Raw genomic sequence first — 21,771 nt, 5'->3', positions numbered from 1 at the left:
GGTTGGAGTCATGCCAAACACAAAGAAGAATGATATGATTGTTTCAGCTGAAACCTACATAATCTCTGTGGTAGCTTTTCAGGGTAGCATGCTAGGCCTCACTAACTTGAGTCCTCAACATAAAGTTAGAAGTAGGATGTTTGTTGATTATTGCACAAAGTTCGATACTATTTTCAACTCCTTGGATACTGAAACTATCCATATCTGAATACAACAATTAGACTTAATCTGTTAAATGGCAATTAACAATTGTGCCACACAATACCAAAAAAATTACTATTTCCAACAAGAGAAAAACTAACCTTCTCCCCTTGACATTCAGTGGCATTACCATTGCCAAATCCCCTATCATCAATGTCCTGGATGCCTACAGCCTTCAACAACATATAAGAAACTCAACATCATCTGGAATAATGCAACTTATATAATTAGAATCCCATCCATGCCTTAAATATTCACACTCTCCACCATGCGAACACTACCATCTAGAAGATGCACAGCAGCAACTCGTCCAGGCTCCTTTAAAAATACCTTCTAAATTTGTCACCTTTACCATCAAAAAGGATAAGGACAAAGATGCATAGGAAAAATCTGCAAATTTTCCTTCAAGTTGTCCAGCATGCTGACCTGGAACTATATGGTAGTTCCTTCACTGTCACTGGAACTGGAACTCCCTCTTTAACAGGTACCTCTCTAAGCATACCTATACTTGACTGAATGCAGCAGATCAAGAAGGCAGCTCATCACCAGCTTGTCAAGGTTCGTGATGGGTAATCATGCTGGCCTTGCTAATGTGTTCTCATTCCCACACCAAAAAACAACAAAGTTTTACATGCATTGCAAATTTTGAAATTCTGCCCTGAATTCCCCAACCCTCCATGCTGATCACCCACCCCAAGTCCAAGTCATTAATGTCTATTAAAAAACACCAGGGCCCTGCTGCTGAACCTTGGAACTCCAACTTTATTTTTCTGTTCAGCCATTGGAAACAGTCATTCATCACAATCCTGTTTTCTATCCCTTAAGAATGGGTAATTAAAAGAAATGGCTTCGGAAGAAAAGAACACAAATAGGCAATACTGAAGCAGTGATTATGAAATTAAATTTTTAGTGCTGGGAAAGAATTCCCAAACATGGTCTACCAAGAAAGTAGCGAGCCAAACATGTCATAAAATCAGGTTTCAAATAGGACAACTGATCAAATTAAGGAAATTAGATTGGAAAGGATAACTCACAAAGAATGTGGATAGAATAATTTAGATAAAATATCAACTTGAAACTATTGTTGAGAAACCAGTACATTTTTTTTCCACATTTGGTTACCACAATGTATATTATTTGAATACTGCTGAAATAAAAACATCTTTCTAAGTTGTTTTTTGTCTTGCCACGGAAGCTATACCAGTTAATGACAAGTGTCAATCCAAAATCAGTTGCCAATGTGGCGCACTTGCATTTGTTAGAGGCTGCACAAATGAATACAGAGGGCCTTATTTTTTGCAGATAGACAGCAGATAGGCTGTGCCTGTTTCAAATCAACAAAATAGGTGACAGCCATTCCTGATTCATTTCCAAGGCAATGTATTGATCAATCAGAGTCAACCTGCCTGGTTTCAAATTTAGATAAAGCTTGGCAGTTAACTACTACACATCATTAACTCATGCATTCTCCATGGCAACACCAATCGCAATAAGAGCCCATTTGCCAAATAAGCAACACTCTCCTCTTACATTGTATAAATGTTCTCTTCCCATTACTGTAGTACGTCTTGCAAATTATCCTGCTGAGTGAAAGATGAAAAGCTGTGCCAATATGTGTCTTTTTCAGCAATGCTGAAGTTCTGTACTATCAAATGACTATTTGTATATTATTCACCATCATGCCTACTCCAAAATGCTGGGCATTCAGCAATTTCATTACCAAGTGCATGACGTGTATCAAACCAAATTGTATTCAATTATTTCTTAACTCAGAAATGGCAATAAATGTCAATCAGCTCTTATTAATTAAAAGGGTAATTCTGTGTAACATATGTAAAATCAGATGAGGTGTGAATGAATATGATAGGAGCAGTTGGATTATAGGGAAATAAAATTCCTTTCTAATATGAGAATACCTGGAAGCCATTGTTTATCTATTCCCAATATTTATCAGTGCATCATTTTTATTCATCACAACAATAGACACTTTTTGGAAATTTTCTCTGACTGGTGTATACCACTGTACCCAATCATGAGAAAAGTAATATGTTAATAGATTACTGCAATAAGAAAAACTAGAAAAAGGAGAGTGGAGATCAAGATGTTGTAAGAAGATATGACAAAGCCAAATTACCCAAATACATACACACCCTCAATTCCTTTTTTTTGTTCAACTGTTTATGGTTGGGCTTTAAAAAAGAACGATTTCTATGTGATCTGAATACATAGTCTCAGATTCTTACCTTTGTAGTCTTAACTCTATTGCCAGAAGCACACATCCATCCTGAATTATCTGGTAATGTCTTGCATTCCTCTCCCTCTATACAGGGGTCCATCTCACACCACCATTTCCCAATAACAATGGAAGCTTTAGAAGATCATGGAATAGATAAAAGAAATGGTTAATGAATCATTGTTTGAGGATGTGTGAAATTTTGTGCATTATGTTCTATACTTTTCTAAGCAGCTTTTGTGATCCTATTAAAATAAAATTAATAGTGTCATCAAATATAAGTATATGTATTTTTTGAAATGCCCAGGCTTACAAAGCGCTGCATCTGCCACTGCTAGGCAAGAGAGAAATTCATTATATACATTTTATTCAAAACTCACCAAAGGCCCATGGTTTAATAATGCACATGTGTATGTATATGTAGGATCTCAAGTATCCACCATGAAATATATTCCGTCACAGTTATTTTCATTCTTTAGAGCTGCTGAAGTAAAGTAGTGCAACATATTTTGTCTTGCAGTTCAACATCACTACCTGCTGTTATCAGACTTTTGAATGGACCTCTCAAATGTTAATTCTGATCTTTCTCTCCTGCACCCTCTATGCAGCTGTAACACTGTATTCTGCATTGTGTTCTACTACTCTGATACACTCTGTGTGGTACAATTTGCCTGTATACCAAAACAACACTTTTCACTGTATCTCGGTATAAGTGATAACAATAAATCAGTCAATCAATCACTTCAGCTTGTATCAGGTAGAATTGTATCACATCTTGAGGAAGCTTACCAATGTTCAATAGTAGCAATATGTACCATCAACAAGATGGACTGCAGAAATTCTCTCTTAGATAGCACCTTCCAAGTCCAAGACCATGAGCGTCTAGAAGGACAGAGCAGCAAATACATGGGAACACCAGCTGTAAAGTTCCCCTTCAAGCCACTTACTATCCTGACTTGGAAATATATCATTGTTCCTTCACTGTCACTGGGTCAAAATCCTAACAGAATTACGGATCTACCTACATAAAAAGGACTGCAGTGGTTCAAGAAGGCAGCTCACCAACATCTTCTCAAGGGGAACCAGGTATGGGTAATAAATACCAGCCCAGCCACTGAAGCTCACATCCTATGAATGAATAAAGAAGTCACTTTTGGATGGTCTAGAAGCAAGAGTAAGAATGGTTTGGGAGGAGGGTACCAGGTTACACATCACTCCTTCATGTGATCAACAGACTGTAATCCAGATAGTACAAAAGAGAAGAGAAATATTTAAAATTGATATTTTTCTTTTCCTGAGATTTATATTTTAAATTTAGTCACTAGCAACAAACTGCTCTAACTTGATATATTAAGTTCCACATACCCTCACAAATCTATACCTGTTGTGATTGAATATATAAGTCAATTTTTCTCCAGTAGACAACAACGATCAAATGGTAATCTTATTTCTATTACCAATTGCAATTATAGAAATTGCTGAATTTAAGCTAACTAAAAATTGCAATAATCATCTGTCAGCTTGTGTGAATCAACATCTCGGAAAGCAAATAAAAGTGGTCTTCAATTTGATTTTTATTTTAAAAAGTACTTCTGTCATACCTATATTGTTATACAATATTTGTGATGCATTGCTCAACACCGCCATCTTTCAATTGAGTGCACTCAGTAGATAAAAGTGCAGGCTTACTTAAGAAGGCATTCTTTTTCACAATCCTTTCAAAACAGTACACAAAAGCCATTATGGATCTTGCATTTGTTCATATTAGCGATTTCCTTTAGAAATGGCAATTTATGTGTTCTCCTCGCTTCAGCAACATCTTGTAAGCCTGGAATATAGCTGAAGGGCTGTATTCGTGACACCAGCTGTCTCCAAGTGGCAATGAGAATAGGAAATGATATCTTTCAAGATCAAGCTTGCACATGAAAGAAACTGAATTCGAAAGAGGAAACAAAATTATTTTCAGCCAGCAGCACCTGCATTAAAATTGCAATTGCCTATTTTCTACAAATGTCATTGGGAAATTGAGTCCAGCAGGATGGTGGTGTAAAGCCACTACATTTAACAGTCAGGAGCAGCTGCTGCAATGACCATTATAGTCCTGTCTCAGTCATTACAAATTTCAGGAAAAAGAATGAACTACATCCCCATGTAATAGGTCTGTCCTATTAACAGTGTAGAAGCAAGGGAAAAAAGGGCAAAACAAAAGGGTTCACTCAAGTCTTATGTACTCCAGAGTTACTTTTTAATATGAAGATTTATTCTGATACTTCTTGGTTCTGAACACTTAATGTATCATCATGGATAATAATGTGGAAGAAACGTGGCACATCAGTAATGGGTTTTTAAAATCTATCATGAGGATATGAATAAGCCATTATTCATTGTTAAAAACAGAGATGCTAACAAAATGACACCCATAATGTAATTAGATTTTTGTTAATTCTAATATGCAATAAATATTTATTAGTTAAAAAAATCTAAAAAAAATGCTTTTATATAGTGTATCAAGTACAAGTTATAATTTATTGTAGTTTGATTAGTTGTATAATTCCAAACAGGAAGTAATGTTCAGTCTAACATATGGTTTATATAAACTATGAGAATAGTGAAATTGTAATTTTATTCCTGATTTATTCTATAACAAAGGTTCCCTAGCTCAGCAATTGTTGTATGTAATAGCTTTTTTTTATTGTCTTGCTCCACTTGCCATGACAGAAAATTGCCATGCTGAAATGTAATGTAAATAAAGAACCAGGATTTCAGGCTGTAGTGGGGAGACAGTTAAGTATAGCTTATGGAAAGGTATGAGACAGGATCATTTTTTCAGCCTTTCTCTGGTAAAAATGTAATTAATTTAGAAATGTCTTTAATTAAGGAGACACGCTTCTCAATGTCTCATTACGATGCTTGTGGGCTGGTTAGAGGATTTTTAAAGGAGGGACAGCAAAGCACTAAATGATTTTACATCCTGAGAAAATAAATGTGAATGTGCAGAGTGTGCAGTATGTGACCCTTGGATTACCTATTAGCTTGAAGCCCATTCATGCTGAATAGTGAGACACTGCACTTCCTCTTTTCATTAGGCTGTATTTGGCTGCTTGCCAATGAGATTTTGAACTTGGGAATTTCAGAGGCCATAACCTGCAGGATTAGTTGGTATCAACATTGTGGTAATGCGCTTACTGCAGTTTGCAGCATAGAATCAACTGCAGCCTGGATTTTCAAATAGCCAGACAGTTGTTATTCCAACGTGGATGCAGAATTGCACATGGAGATCCTGAAGAATTCCATTGTAGCAAACTTTGAAGGAATTACCTGGGAAACTGAAGATTGGAAACCACCTCGAAGTTTCCAATTAAATTCAAAGAAAGGATTCAAAGGGTTCTAACGAAATTAAGTAGTTACTTGAGAAAAGTTACACTGTTAAATATATAGTCTAATTCCTGAATAATTACTCAAATGAGTCAATGCTTACCTCACAGACCCCCAACGACACCTCCCCCAAACACCCCAGATCCTGGCCTGACATCTCCCTCTTTCCCCATGGGACCTGAAATCCACTTCCCATTGTCGACCTGAAACGGTCCCCTTCCCCTATCCCTGCTCCAGACTGTTTAACCCTGCTCCAGACTCATTGACTCTTCCCCTGATCTAGACTCATTCTGCTTCCAATCCCCTAGCTAGGGTCAAGACCATTTTCCTTAACGTCCCCTTCCTCCTCTAGATAAGGCGCTCCTGTCTCGGCTATGGACTGGACTCAACCGTTCGCCCCCTCACCACCCCCTATTACCCCACCTCCAGACCCATTTTTCACTTCACCATCTCCTTTTTCTATGGCTCTGCATCTGTAGGATACTCCAGCGATGTTAATGAATCAAAGGCTTATACGTAAGGCTAGAGTGGCACATGAAATGGAATGGAATTTGCAGTTGATGGTGCTGCTATTCTTTATCCTTCTTGGTAGTAAAAGACTGGATGATGCTAAACTTGGGGAATAAATGTGTACAGCAGGTAGAGTCTCCTGGAAACTGAGAGGGTGGATACTGATTGCTAATTCAGTGAACTGCCCTGTCCTGTCCTGAATGGTGGCTACTTTCTCAGTAATGTTGTGGCTGATCTCATTCACGGTTATGGGATTTCTTTTTTGATGGATGCAGTCATTGATTGTATTTTTTCGTGATATGAATTTTATCTGCCACTTGGCAGCAGAACTTTGAATTTCTCTCTGCATTTCAGTTTGTCTATGTCATAATTGAAGAAGTTATAAATGGAGCTGAATATTTTGGAATCATCAACAACAGCCATATTCCTGACATACTGACAGGGGAAATTTGATTTAGGAAGTAACCAAGGATGGTCGGATCAAAAGATGGCGGAGCAGACTTAGGCCATTCAGTCCATTGAGTCTACTCTACCATTCAATAACATCCTGGCTGATCTGACAATACTCAACTTCACTCTCCTGCTTTTTCCCCATAACCCTTGATTCCCTCACTGGTTTAAAATCTGTCTCAGCCTTAAATAAGAATCAAGAACTCTGGCCATTTAGATCGTATTGTATTAAAGACACTTGTCTTACAGATAGTCAGGTTGCTGCTAGGAATTTCCATTTTATTTTGTTTCTCACAGAAATAGTTCAGCTTTCATGCATTCTAAGACTACTCTTATTGATGATTTCTTGACTCCTTATGACCTCAAATATATTTGTGCGAGATATCTAGATATGGTTTGCTGGTGTCTGGACATTTAAGGGAAAATCTTTCTTTGAAAGTTTATTCACTTCCGGAGTTTATTCCCCTCAAAACATGGAGGACAGTGGGCTAGTGTAGGTTAGGTGGGCTTGGATCGGCGCAACATCGAGGGCCAAAGGGCCTGTACTGCGTTGTATTTTTCTATGTTCTATTTTTCTATGTTCTATTACCCTCATGACTCCAAAATCACACTGAGTGCTAAAAATTTAATATGGCTGATTTGATGGCATGGAACTCAGAATGTGCAATTACCATGCAGATGATCCAGGTCATGCTAATTTTGTGATCCCAAGCAGTCGAGTCCTAAATGCACATCTTCTGGCTACATGCTTAGCAAGGCACAGATTTGTCCAGAAAGAGTTAAAACCAACCTACAGCTTCAAAAATCAGTCTTTACTTTTTAAAACATGTAGCTTTTTAATCTTGCACTCATTAGAACAGATGTCAAATTTCAAATGTTGACAACAATTTTTATCACAGGAAAAAAAGGATGGTGATTCACTAAAAAATTGACTCTGATTCATCCAAGCCATGAAGAAACTAATAGGGAACTACAGGCTCCCCATGCTCCCAGCTAATTCAACATAGGTATGAGGCTTGACCATATTCCTTTAGCTTGCAGAGAACTAGTCTCTGAGTGTGAATGTATGTCACTTCTGACAAACATGGACCTTTTGTCAACTATTCATGAAAACCACTTTTGCAAGTGATCATTTGAAATTTGATTTTCTTGGATTTGCTCTGATTTGTGTAAGATGAAAAGATTTGACTTCATGTCTGTCTTTTTCTCAGCAATAGCCTAACTGATAAATTTTTAACAGCATGGATGAATAGAAGGAGTTCAGGATACAGCTACATAGATCTATAAAACTGAAGGCACAGACAGAAAAGGCCATAACAAGGGAAATGAGATTCTGAGTCATATAAGAAAGGGTTATTGAATCCAATAGCAAGGACATAGCATTAAATTTGTACGAGGAATTGCAGTGGTAACACTTGGACTATCATGTAATTTTCAGCAATGCATTTGGTACGGATATTGAGAGATTTAGAAAAATATATGGTGGAAATTCACTGTAGTAATACTGATTATTTATGAATAAAGGATTAAACAATTTTTCACCAGAACTGAGGAAATTAAAAGAGAGATGAATGCAGTGTGTCAATATTATGAATGTTTCTGAGAAGGATTGTTTCTATTGTTGGAAAACCTGGTAAGAAGTTGACACAGACTGAAAACTATGACTAGACGAATAACAGAGAAACTCACAAAACATATTCTTACTGAGGGCCTAAAGGAAATATGGGCACTTTAAATGGAATTTGAAACATATTTGATAAGAAAGATATAAAGGGATATTGTAAAATTTCAGAAGTATGTAAATATTTTCAGATGAGTTTGATCGCTGAACTGGAAGGTTCGTTTTCAGACATTTCATCAGGAAAACTAGGTAACATCATCAGTGAGCCTTCGGTGTGTCTGAAAAAGAACCTTCCAGCTCAGTGAACAAACTTACATCTAGAACCTCAACCTGAGCTACAAATCTTCTCAAAACTCACTAAATTTTCAGATGAGATTTAGTAGCTGCATTGCTACCTTAGTTTAAATAAACCCTCTCTATGCTGTGATTTTTATAATTCCAATGGAGTCACTTTCAAAGGTTTAGCTTTGGAGCAGCCTTGTCTAATCCATGCTGTAAACTCATCTTGAATGCTGCCTTATGGCTGTCAGGAAAAGGTTTCTCAAAAGAAAATCTGCATCACTTTTTACACAAGTGTTTTATCAAGCAGTTCACAATTTGATTATTTTAGCAACTTTTAATGACAAAAATTATTAATTTAAAGTGAGAGATATCAGAATGACAGACAATATGAGAGTACTAGGAAATTGTGTCCTCCTATAAAACATGGCATTTTTGATAAAACTCCACAAATGAATATTACTTAGAATATTACTAACTAGTCTATGCGAGTGTTTCTGTTTCCCAGTCTCCTCAGCCTATTTCAACTCAGTCAATAAACACAAACCTCTACACTTTCTCCTTTTATGTAGTTCCTAAGGACAATTAGGAATGGACGACAAATGCTGGCCTTGTCAGCAATGTTCACATCCAATAAAGGAATAAACAAACACTTATCCAGCTTTCCACTTAAAGGCATCTCTGCTATTCACCTCAACCACTCCAGCCCAACCTATACTCGCAACACTCTTTGGGTAAAGCCATTTCTCTTGAATTTCCTATTAGATTTACCAACTGAACAGACTAGATTTACTATATTCCTGACCTCTAGTTTTGAACTCTTCTTCACAAAAACCTCTTCATAATTCAACCCTTGCATAATTTTTAAGCATTTTGTTATGTTACCTTTTCTACTTTCTAGAAAGGGAGAGAATCCTTTCTACACTTTATAACATCTCATTTCTGTATTATTGTAAAGTGTAGTAGCAAATATTAATGTCCAGTTCTGGTCATTTGAGACACAACAGTAACAAACAGAGTAAACAGGAACCTCCAGTTTGGTAGGGAAGGGGAGTGGCTGTGACTGAAGGTGGGAGTGGGGAATCAAAGCAAGTCACATCCTCAATCTGAGCAGGGACAACAAGTGCAATGGCACCTTGACTGTGAGGGGCTCCAGGAATAAAACACCAGGAAAAAATATTGATCAAAACATAAAAGGGCTCAACTGAAGCATTGGCAGGATGAAGAGTCATTGGCAAAGCAGGGCTTTCAACACAGCAAGGAAGTGAGGATTGGAAGTGATGTAATGGGTTATGGAGAACGCACTGTAATGAATACAAAGCTTAGAAGTTCATCATTTTTGATCTGAAAATCAGCTGCCAAATTCACAGAATGGCCCTCTCACATATTAGAGTTGATCTTTCTCTGCACCTTCTCTGTAGCTGGAACATTATATTCTGCATTCTGTTCTATTACCCTGATGTACTTATATATGATTTCTCTGGATGGCATGCAAAACAATGCTTTTCACTGTATCTCAATACACGTGACAATGAATAGTCACATCAAATCAACAAGACAATACCCAAATTAATAGGAGTACCTAACTCTTTTTTCTGAAAAGAGATAGCATTTATGTCTGGAATAAGAAGTCAACTGAAGTGCTCCAGTAAACAGCAGTGTAGTGGCTCTGGAATGCTAACCATCTGCCTCAACGTCCACTTAAGCAGCGTGTCAACATAGCTCATACCATCCATTCATCTGCCCTTTTTGTGGCCTTTAGGAGTCAGCATTCCATGTGTACACTGGGTACATGTCTGCAGCTTCTTGGCCTGATCCCAGGGCTTCAAACACCTTGGCTGGCTAGATAGAGCACAGTGGTATGCCCTGGTTACTTTACAGACTTTGGTGGACATCCTTCAGGGGCTCAGGGCATGGAGGGCCCCATACTACTGAGGGCAGAGATAAGATGGAGGAGCAAGTCACCTCAGGAGAGTACTGAGAAGAAGCTGCCAGGGTGTCCACTGGTCAGTTTTCCTCTCTGTGGCTGCCTGTTGGCACTTGTCTCTTGGAGGAATGTGGAATGAGACCACAGTGCCTCGTCCCTCTCTCATCTTGCCTTTGATGTTGAGTGATACCAATCATGTCTGAGCACAGTGATTGAGCGTTTGGTCTGACATGGATCTCGAAGGTGGCCGCTGTCTTTTCCTTGAAAGCAAATGAGCACTCACTTGTTGTAGCCAACTCGGTGGTGAAAGTATGAACAGACTCCTCTATCTTTCATTCCAGTTTGACAGCTTCTGGTAGACAAGCCTGATTTGGTAGATTTTCCCCCTGTCTCTCTCTGCAAATTAGCATGTCAGTTATGGTTGAGTACAGAGGCCATGCATATGTTTGAAGCTCAGCAGATTCTTGATCTCCAGCAGTCCTCTGAGTATCAAGGACTTCAGACCTATCTTTCTCCACAAGCTATGGACCTGTATCAGTGATGTGGTCACCAAATGTGTCACTGAGTCTACTCTAGCTAATGTGCCATTGAGTTGAATGTTTGTGCTTTTGCAGGGTGTAGGGAAACACCTACTGGTGTTTTCTCTGAAGTTTCACAGGCTTCCTCCTCAGACCCAATGCTGATGCTGAGGAGCTCAGGGCTATAGCCTCTTGTACTGGATGGTAGTGTCAAGAGAAGAGAAAAACTTAGCTATTGAATATACACAATGTGGATCGATGTATTTGTCTTCATTTGTATCTAAGAAGAACAATGTTGTTTACTTGATACCTGAAATATGCCTATCTCCCTGTTGCTATAGGTGTGCTCCTGGTCTTCCCTAGCCAGCTCTACTGCCCTTTTATCGAAGAGGCAGTTGGCTTGGCCCTTCCTCAGAGTTGTGAACCAGCTTTTCCTGCAACAAAATGGACAGAAGATTAAGCTATATGGAAATGGATACAGAAGAAGTTGGTGAGTATGCATAATGATGCAAGGTGACAAGCTATTCCCAGTAGACAATAGACAATAGACAATAGGTGCAGGAGTAGGCCATTCTGTCCTTCAAGTCTGCACCACCATTCAATATGATCATGGCTGATCATCCTTATTCAGTATCCTGTTCCTGCCTTATCTCCATAACCCTTGATTCCACTATCCTTGAGAGCTCTATCCAACTCTTTCTTAAATGAATCCAGAGACTGGGTCTCCACTGCCCTCTGGGGCAGAGCATTCCACACAGCCACCACTCTCTGGGTGAAGAGGTTTCTCCTTATCTCTGTCCTAAATGGTCTACCCCGTATTTTTAAGCTGTGTCCTCTGGTTTGGCACTCACCCATCAGCGGAAACATGTTTCCTGCCTCCAGAGTGTCCAATCCTTTAATAATCTTATATGTCTCAATCAGATCCCCTCTCAGTCTTCTAAACTCAAGGGTATACAAGCCCAGTCGCTCCAGTCTTTCAGCGTAAGGTAGTCCTGCCATTCCAGCAATTGACCTCGTGAACCTACGCTGCACTCCCTCAATGCCCAGAATGTCTTTCCTCAAATTTGGAGACCAGAACTGCACACAGTACTCCAAGTGTGGTCTCACCAGGGCCCTGTACAGCTGCAGAAGCACCTCTTTGCTTCTATACTCAATCCCTCTTGTTATGAAGGCCAGCATGCTATTAGCCTTCTTCACTACCTGCTGTACCTGCATGCTTACCTTCATTGACTCGTGTACAAGAACACCCAGATCGCTTTGTACTACTCCTTTACCTAAATTGATTCCATTTAGGTAGTAATCTGCCTTCCTGTTCTTGCCACCAAAGTGGATAACCATACATTTATCCACATTAAACTGCATCTGCCATTCATCTGACCATTCACCGAACCTGTCCAGGTCACCCTGTAATCTCCTAACATCCTCTTCACATTTCACCCTGCCACTCAGCTTAGTATCATCAGCAAATTTGCTAATGTTATTACGAATACTATCTTCTGTATCATTAACATATATTGTAAAAAGCTGTGGTCCCAGCACCGATCCCTGCGGTACCCCACTGGTCACTGCCTGCCATTCCGAAATGGAGCCGTTTATCACTACTCTTTGTTTCCTATCAACCAACCAACTTTCAATCCAAGTTAGTATTTTGCCCCCAATACTATGCACCCTAACTTTGCTCACTAACCTCCTATGTGGGACTTTATCAAAAGCTTTCTGAAAGTCCAGGTACACTACATCTACTGGATCTCCCTCGTCCATCTTTAGAGTTACATCCTCAAAAAATTCCAGAAGATTAATCAAGCATGATTTCCCCTTCATAAATCCATGCTGACTCTGACCTATCCTGTTACTACTATCCAAATGTGTCGTAATTACTACCTTTATAATAGACTCCAGCATCTTTCCCCCCACTGAGGTCAGACTAACTGGTGTATAATTTCCTGCTTTCTCTCTCGCACCTTTCTTAAAAAGTGGTACAACATTAGCCACCCTCCAATCCACAGGAACTGATCCCGAATCTATTGAACTCTGGAAAATAATCACCAACGCATCCACGATTTCTCGAGCCACCTCTTTCAGTATCCTTGGATTAGACTATCAGGTCCCGGGGACTTATCAAACTTCAGACCTAACAGTCTCTCCAACACCAATTCCTGGCAAATATATATTCCCTTAAGTTCAAGTCCTTCAGCCACTGTTACCTCAGGGAGATTGCTTGTGTCTTCCCCAGTGAACACAGATCTGAAGTACCAATTCAATTCTTCTGCCAATTCTTTGTTCCCCGTAATATATTCCCCTGTTTCTGTCTTCAAGGGCCCAATTTTAGGCTTAACCATTTTTTTGCCTTTCACATACCTAAAAAAGCTTTTACTAACCTCCTTTATATTTTTGGCCAGTTTATCTTCGTACCTCATTTTTTCTCTGCGTATTTCCTTCTTCGTAATCTCACAATTTAGATTAGATTAGATTACATTACAGTGTGGAAACAGGCCCTTCGGCCCAATAAGTCCACACCGACCCGCCGAAGCGCAACCCACCCATACCCCTACATTTACCCCTTACCTAACACTACGGGCAATTTAGCATGGCCAATTCACCTGACCTGCACATCTTTGGACTGTGGGAGGAAACCGGAGCAACCGGAGGAAACCCACGCAGACACGGGGAGAATGTGCAAACTCCACACAGTCAGTCACCTGAGGCGGGAATTGAACCCGGGTCTCTGGCGCTGTGAGGCAGCAGTGCTAACCACTGTGCCACCGTGCCGCCCACTGTTGTTCTTTAAAAGCTTCCCAGTCCTCCATTTTCCCACTTATCTTTGTTATGTTATACCTTTTCTCTTTTAACTTTATATGTTTCTTAACTTCCCTCGTCAGCCACGGCCACCCATGCCTCCTCCTAGGATCTTTCTTCCTTTTTGGAATGAACTGATCCTGCATCTTCTGCATTATATACAGAAATATCTGCCATTGTTCCTCCACTGTCATCCCTGCCAAGGTATTGCACCATTGAACTTTGGCCAGCTCCTCCCTCATAGCTCCATAGTTCCCTTTATTCAACAGAAATATTGTCACTTCCAATTGTACCCTCTCCCTCTCAAATTGCAGATTGAAGCTTATTGTATTATGGTCACTGCTTCCCAATGGCTCCTTCACTTCGAGGTCCCTGATCAATTCTGGTTCGTTGCACAATACCAGATCCAGAATTGCCTTCTCCCTGGTAGGCTCCAGCACCAGCTGTTCTAAGAATCCATCTCGGAGGAACTCCACAAAGTCTCTTTCTTGAGGTCCAATACCATCCTGATTCTCCCAGTCTACTTACATGTTGAAATCCCCCATAACAACTGTAGTAACAACTTTGCGAAATGACAACTGTAGTAACATCTTTGCGACAGGTGTGTAGGAAGTGCAGTGGTCAGGAACGGTTAGTAGTTTGAGAGCATGAAGTGGGTGTCAGCCCTTGAACACACATCACAGACATGATATTGACATCTGCAGGTTTTCAATCTTTGTGAGACACCTGTGCAGTGGCAAAGTTAGTGTGAAGATCCCGTGAGTGTGAAGTAGCAGAGAGAAGATAGTGTTACTTATCCTTGTGAAGTGCAGAAGATCATTTCCTTCCTGCACTTCTGCTGGGTACATTTGTGGAAGTTCACTGGCACTGATTTGGACTGCTATTTGATCCCAAGCAGAAGGGTTTGATGAGATGGCCTCCTGATGCCAAATCTAGAAAAGAGGATCTCACCTCTGCCAATGGCTTTATTCAAGAACTTTTGTAAGGCGGTATCGCCAAATCAAAGGGCTGGCTTCTGTATCTTAGGAGGCATTTCTTCAGTGTTGGTGATAAGCAATAGAGGCTGAGTGGATCCTCCTGGCTTACAGTGAGTAAATTAGGGACAATCTGGTCTTTAAATGTGGCACCAGAACCCTGAATCTTGGAAGGTCCTGCCAGTGAGAGAATTTCCTGCTTGTTCAGTACACGAGATTTACCAAGTCACTCATGCAATGTCTTACTGGTACAGACAGTTGAGGTGAGGAGAATAGAAACAGGAGATAGCTCACTCCAGGCACTGGTAGATGTGACTCTAACCAAGATGTTCACTGGTAGATGTGACTCTAACCAAGATGTTCACTATTGTACTTAATTCTGAAATAGAAACTCTTGACCTGAGAGTTGGACAGTATCACAGGTTCAGATTCGGTAAGGTTATCATTTTATCTCATTTAGTGAGGTCAAGGAGGATGGTAATGGGCTAAACAGATCTGATTTAAAAAGTGTGGTTGTACCAAATTGATAAGATGAATATAAGTACATATAATAAAGGTTCACTCAATTCATGAACCCTAGTCCACCCATTTGAACCCTATTTCTTGAATTATAATCTATAATTTCTTTAGTCTCCTGGCATAGAGATTCATACGACATCTCTCCAATATCAATATTATTGAAACCAAACTATGTAATTTCAGTTTAGTTGGCTGTTTGCTTCAGATAAGGTTTACATTGTCCCAGTAACAGGACATCAATTTGTATCATGAAGTATTTTGCAATTATTATTTATACTTATGTTGATAACTTTCCATCTCATTTCTAAATATTCTCTAATTTATACTGTGGTGGAATCTATTCCTTGTGTATCTAATTTCCCAGGGAAGCCTGCATTCTCTGATAAAGTAACACTTGGAGCACGCTTGGTTCTAAGAGTTGCTTGGTGGCAACATTTAATTTATCCAACAATAGGTGAAGGACATTACAATATTTTCAATAGGTTCCTCAGGACAGTTCAGGGATACTGAAGAGCAATTCAAGATTACATACAGTCAGTGAGATCTGAGGGAGACAGAGGGTAGGTTCTGATTCCTGATGAAGGGCTCTTGCCCGAAGCGTCAATTCTCTTGCTCTTTGGATGCTGCCTAACCTGCTGTGCTTTTCCAGCATCACCCTCTCGACTCTATATTATAAGTGCTGATTTGTTGCTATGCTGCAGGGAAGGTAATTGAACTGAATGGGTTTGCTGTCAGGACCAGTGAGTTAAGTCCCAACAACAGTTGAATATCTATGCTGTTGGACTTTGAGTGAATTCTGCAAGTAATTAGGCAGTTATATGTTATATTAAGGGCCTAAGAAAGATTTTAAAAGTTGGGATGGCTTACAAGAAGCCACAAATAGATCAATACTGCTGAAGGTCTGGGTTGGAAAGCCATTGGCAGTACTTTCTTTATTCAACTGAGCAAAATAGAGCTCAGAGAAAAACAAAGAAAGGCCTAACTTAGTGAAACTAAATATCAGTGAAATGCTTGTGTTGTGCTAGTGAATATGCACTGGGGGGACAGTTTTCAGAGTAAAAGGGAGTGTGGACAAAGGACATTAATATGACTGACTAGAAAAGGAGCAATTGTTGATTCAATCCATGATGGAATGATTCTTTACAGGGGATTTCAAAGCTGGATCAGCAAAAATGAAGAATTATAGTCCTGCGTGAAGTGTGTTAAGTTTTGCTATTTGATGTGTGCCACGAGCTTTTCAATCACAGTTTATCACCCATGCTTACCACATGTTAATGCTGGGCATTAGAAGTAAGTTCTATATGTAATGTAGATTTTATTACCATTCTATAATGTATATTAAAGCTTTTTTCTACTTTTAAATTAAAGTTTACTGCTCTCTAAGCAAATTAAAGCATAATTTGTTGATCACACCCGGATCATTACATAAATTTGACAATCAGATTTTAGATTTAGATTAAGATTTATGTTTTATTGTCACATGTACTCAAGTACAGGGTACAAGAGTGCAGTGAAAAATGTGCAATGTCACGGTGCCATCTTAGGTACAAAGTACCCAAGTCCAAAACCTTAGTTACAGATGTAGAAGAATAAAGAAATAAGTTGAAAAGTTTAGCAGTAATCTTCTTAGTTTAAAAGTGGAAAAATAAATATTTAAAATCAAAATGTCAAACATTGCAGTCCTTTCTTAAGCTGCGGGCCTGCAGACACTCCAAGCTGGGCTATCCTCAAGAGGGCTTGCTCTCCCCTGCACTGATGATGCTTTCACCTGTGCTGGGCTAAGACCCGCCAGCCAGCCAGCCACCTTCACTGTCAACCACTTCTGCTGACCTCCATTGGGCACTCCAGGCTTCACCACTGGCTCACACGGCTTCAGAAAATTGTTGTACAAGAGAATTGCTTTAAAAGTATTAGTGTTCATGTTCCATGGGTTCCACTGGTTCCATGCATTCTATTAATGTCACACAAACTATGGATCGAGATAAGGAGTTCTACTCTAACTTTCAGAGAGAACCAGTGTATCTGTACCAGCTCCCAAAGACCGTAGTAATTGTGCCTGACCGAATGTAGTTGCCATAATTGCTATCATGCAATAAACCTACTTGTTATCTTAGAACAGTGGCTCTTCTCTAGACACTCTAACATGATATATGCTCTAACATTAATCACTAGATATACCAAACAAAACAAGGATTGATGGCAGTGAACTGTCTCAACCAACTCTTGCTTGGTACTACATAATACATGGCAGATACCACATGTGACCAGGTGTGGTCATCTCAAAGAAAACCCAAAAATAGGATCACATATTCATGCATATTCAATGTGGTAATGCTTTTAGAACAGAAATTGAGTCAAAGATAGGGCCTAAAATGTTTATTAACACACTATCTGATCTTCCATCCCAACCAGCAATGTTTCAGGAGAGGAGGATTGCTTAATCTGCATTAATATTCAAAAATGGGTCTATGAATACAGTTCAATGATTAAATAACATGATTGATTTTGATAATTAAATACCTGTAATGCAAATAAGATACATCCTATTACCTACTAGGCCAGTTGGCAACACTTTATACTGATTGGATACACCTAGTAAATGATTGACAATCTTGTAACATAGTTGCAGCATTACTGCAAAAGCTCTGGGATCAATGCTCCACCCAGGACTTCAAGGTTCAACAGATGTGTTCATAACATGACTAATCAGGTTCTGCATCAACTTGAAATACTTCCAATTAAGTTGTAAGAACAGAAGAGACTACTGGTCAGTCATGCAGTGAAAAGGGAAGTTAGAGCTTCTACCATTAGCATAGCTCCAGAATACAGCATGCATGTAAAAGTAATTGTTGCCACAGCAACTCAGACTCCAAGTGAACTGTAACATTGCACCACCATTAAATGAGTTAATTGTCACATTGATGTGCACCTAAACAGAATCCTCAAATTAAAGTCTTGTTGCCTCAACATTAAAGAAAACAGTAATTAGTTATCTTCAGTTTGTTTTAAAACTGTCCCCAGTATGACATTAAACTTGGTCGTTGATTGGGTATCAGTAAACCACTTAATTGCACTAGTGTATTTCTATTCTGATTAAATTATATTATGCCTAACCCTGTTTTTCGCCACTTAAAACTCAATTATTTTTTCACAAACAGCTACATAATACAAACCATTTTCCTTAGTTGCTAGTGTTGACAAATGATTTTTACATCATTTAAGATGTTTGTCTCTCTGTATACCAAAATGTCAATTGTTATTTTAACACTTATCAAAATGGTTTCACTTAGTGCACCATCTAAATAGAACAAGTATGCATCACACTGGCAAAAGAAATCATAGTTTGTGAAGGAAAACTACTATAGATTAATCAACACTCTGCAAATATTCCAAAATACAAGGAGGCTTGACTGATTGCAAGTTATTTTTTGTATTAATGTTCAGATTGTGGGTATTATTTGAAAGTTTGAAATTTATTGCTCATTGTTAGATGCCCTTGTAAAGATTGTGACAGACTTTCAGCTAGGAATAAGTCAGGACAATGAGTGACTTGGAGGTGATGGCTGTACCCAGGCATATGATACCCTTGTTCCTCTAGGTGGTCAAGGATGAGACTTGAAGGTGCTGCCGAAGTAGCTTTGGTGGCTTGTACTATGCACATAATGTATATAGTACATATTGTAGTCACAGAAATTGACCAAACAGGTTCTGTTTCAACTTGAAATACTTCCAACACAGGTTGTAAGAAAGGAAGAGATTACTCGTCAGTCATGTAGTGAAATAATGCAATAATAGAGAGAATGAATGGTTAGGTGTCAAGCTAATTTGTTTTCTCGATAGTGATGAGCTTCTTTTCTATTGTTGTATTTACATTGTGGTTCACAAAATATGTAACAGTCATTCTCTGGTTCATTTTTCAGGAAAATGCCTTGACTGATAAGAGTCAACCTGCCCTGGTTTACATTTAAACAAAGCTTGTTAGTCAACACTGATTGGCTCATATTCCACAGCAATATCTTTACCAATCAGAAAGCACTTGCCAATCAATCAACACCATCTTCTCATATAGTATGAATGTTATTTCCCTTTATGCTGATATTTCTTGTAAGTTGTCCTGATGAGTGAAAGACAAAGTGCTTTGACAAAATGCATTTGCTTTCAGCAATTACCCCAAATACATGACCAATAAAGAAATATTATCATTCCTGAACGAACAGTAATCATTCTTGTCTGCCCCACTTTTATTGGTATCTGCCTATGCATTTCATTATTTCTAAAGCATTTCATTCTTAATGACATGTACAAGCTGTTGTTGTCTTTTATCTGCTCATTCCTGCAGTGATGTTCCTTCCCTGATGATTGTTCTTCCTATGGTGAGTGTTTGAAAAGAACATAAGGCTTGACTTTCAGATTCAGTATATCTGCTAAGTTGAAGAGCTCTATAGCTGTTCTTTCTTTCATTTATGTGAAGGCTGCTTCTTATTCTGTGCCCTAACCCAACTGCACATCCATAGCAGTGAGCTTACATAGAGGTTGCCACTTTGATGATACATTGGTCAAGGGTGTGCTAAATAGTTCACAAATCCAATAACTCATTGCACTACTTTCATATCTGTTGGGCATTGCCACTCTGTTACAGCTTTCAGCTTGTCAAGATCTAGGTGAAGTCCTTTTGCTGTCACTACGTAACCAATGTATTGACTTTAGACATCTTCAATTACATCTTCCTCTTGTTCAGCTTCAACTTCATCTGGTGAGCTCTGTCTATCAGTCACGTTAGATTGTGATTGTGGTTTGTGATGGCATCTTTCACCATATCTCCATATCTATAGACTAGCAGGTCATTCACAATAGTTTCCACTGGGAAAAGATTGTTGACATTCTCACGATGTTGTGTTGATACAGTTTTAAAACAAACTGAAGATGACTAATTACTGTTTTCTTTAATGTTGAGGCAACAAGACTTTAATTTGAGGATTCTGTTTAGGTGCACATCAATGTGACAATTAACTCATTTAATGGTGGTGCAATGTTGCAGTTCACTTGGAGTCTGAGTTGCTGTGGCAACAATTACTTTTATATGCATGCTGTATTCTGGAGCTATGCTAATGGTAGAAGCTCTAACTTCCCTTTTCACTATATGACTGACCAGTAGTCTCTTCTGTTCTTACAACTTAATTGGAAGTATTTCAAGTTGATACAGAATCTGATTAGTCACGTTATGAACACATCTGTTGAACCTTAAAGTCTGGGTGGAGCATTTATACACTAGAAGATTGGAAATGCCAGACAGTATGCACAACCATTTATATTTCCCAAATGACTTCTAGACTCCAGTTTGAAAGCAATAGGTTGTGTTGACCATCAATGGTCAGCAACCATCATTCGTACTGGGATAGTACACATATTTGCCTTGATAAATTTGTGGCAAAACGTCTTTAATGGGCAGCATTGGATGAAATCTGCTCAAGGCTTGATTGAGGGATCCTTTGGATCAATACATAGTCTCAGTTTTGCTTTTGTATTTACATATGCTGGTAGAAATGATCTCATTCTTGATTACTTCTGTTCCAGTTCTTTTATCCAGACTTTCAGGCAAAGACTTGAGAGCAGCTGGAACTTTCCTTGGCAGATGCTGAATTGGTCTCACAATCTCATACTCTAAGATGATGTTCTGACATCATTGTAAATTTTTAGGATCTGTTCAGTAGACAATAGTTTACCTTGGAAATACTGCAAACTCTTCTGGCATGCACTGAGGTATCAGTCAAAGCTTTAAACTTTTTTAGTTCACATGAGTACATTTTGCTTAATGTGTTCTATCTGAAACTTCTGAGTTTTATTCATTCCATTGCATTGGGCTCCCAGATTTGTCTTCCATCATATAGCCTCTATCTTCCAAGGACTTTAGTTTTTGGGTAACATCTGTGAAGTTTACAATGTTGCACATAGCACTGATACTTTACATTCACTTGATGCTCAAATTTTGTAATTAACATCTAACAGTCACAAACCATTTATCATCTTCATACTTGACATTTCCACCTGGTTGGATGGTTTAGAGTGCTTCATCAGAATGATTGGCTGACATTTTTGCACCTTTATAGGCTTGCAGTTGCTTTGCTTTTTAGTTAATACTTGGTTGTAAGGTACGTCAACTTCTTACACTTGGAATACCATTTCTGTATATTGGACATGTTTTCTTTTGCATGATGTCCTTTGCAATACTTATATCCAATACTCTGCATGTGATATTTCTCCTGGATAATCTGCAAATATTTGTACCATTTCCCTTATATGTTGTCATCATTTGCTTGGAATATATCCAAAATAATGCAAAATCTTCTTTCATTAATATGCTTGAGTTA

General features: G+C 38.8%; 1 protein-coding gene across 6 annotated transcripts in view; it reads right to left on the bottom strand.

Moving 5' to 3' along the window:
• LOC122559072 (chemokine-like protein TAFA-1) overlaps positions 1-21,771 on the bottom strand; it is a 474,754-nt gene that overhangs the window by 34,757 nt on the left and 418,226 nt on the right. For all 6 annotated transcript variants that reach the window (XR_006314330.1, XR_006314332.1, XR_006314331.1 and 3 more), the window contains exon 4: positions 2,445-2,569. Coding sequence is in view for 1 of the 6 variants with exons in the window: in XM_043708309.1 (XP_043564244.1) it covers positions 2,445-2,569 (125 nt within the window). In the remaining 5 variants the exon portion in view is untranslated. The remainder of the gene's footprint in view (positions 1-2,444; positions 2,570-21,771) is intronic.

Source organism: Chiloscyllium plagiosum, chromosome 18 (genome assembly GCF_004010195.1).
Source record: "Chiloscyllium plagiosum isolate BGI_BamShark_2017 chromosome 18, ASM401019v2, whole genome shotgun sequence".
Classification (NCBI taxonomy): Eukaryota; Metazoa; Chordata; class Chondrichthyes; order Orectolobiformes; family Hemiscylliidae; genus Chiloscyllium; species Chiloscyllium plagiosum.
The sequence above is the reverse complement of the archived record's forward strand: the minus strand, read 5'-3'. Positions and strand labels throughout refer to the sequence as shown.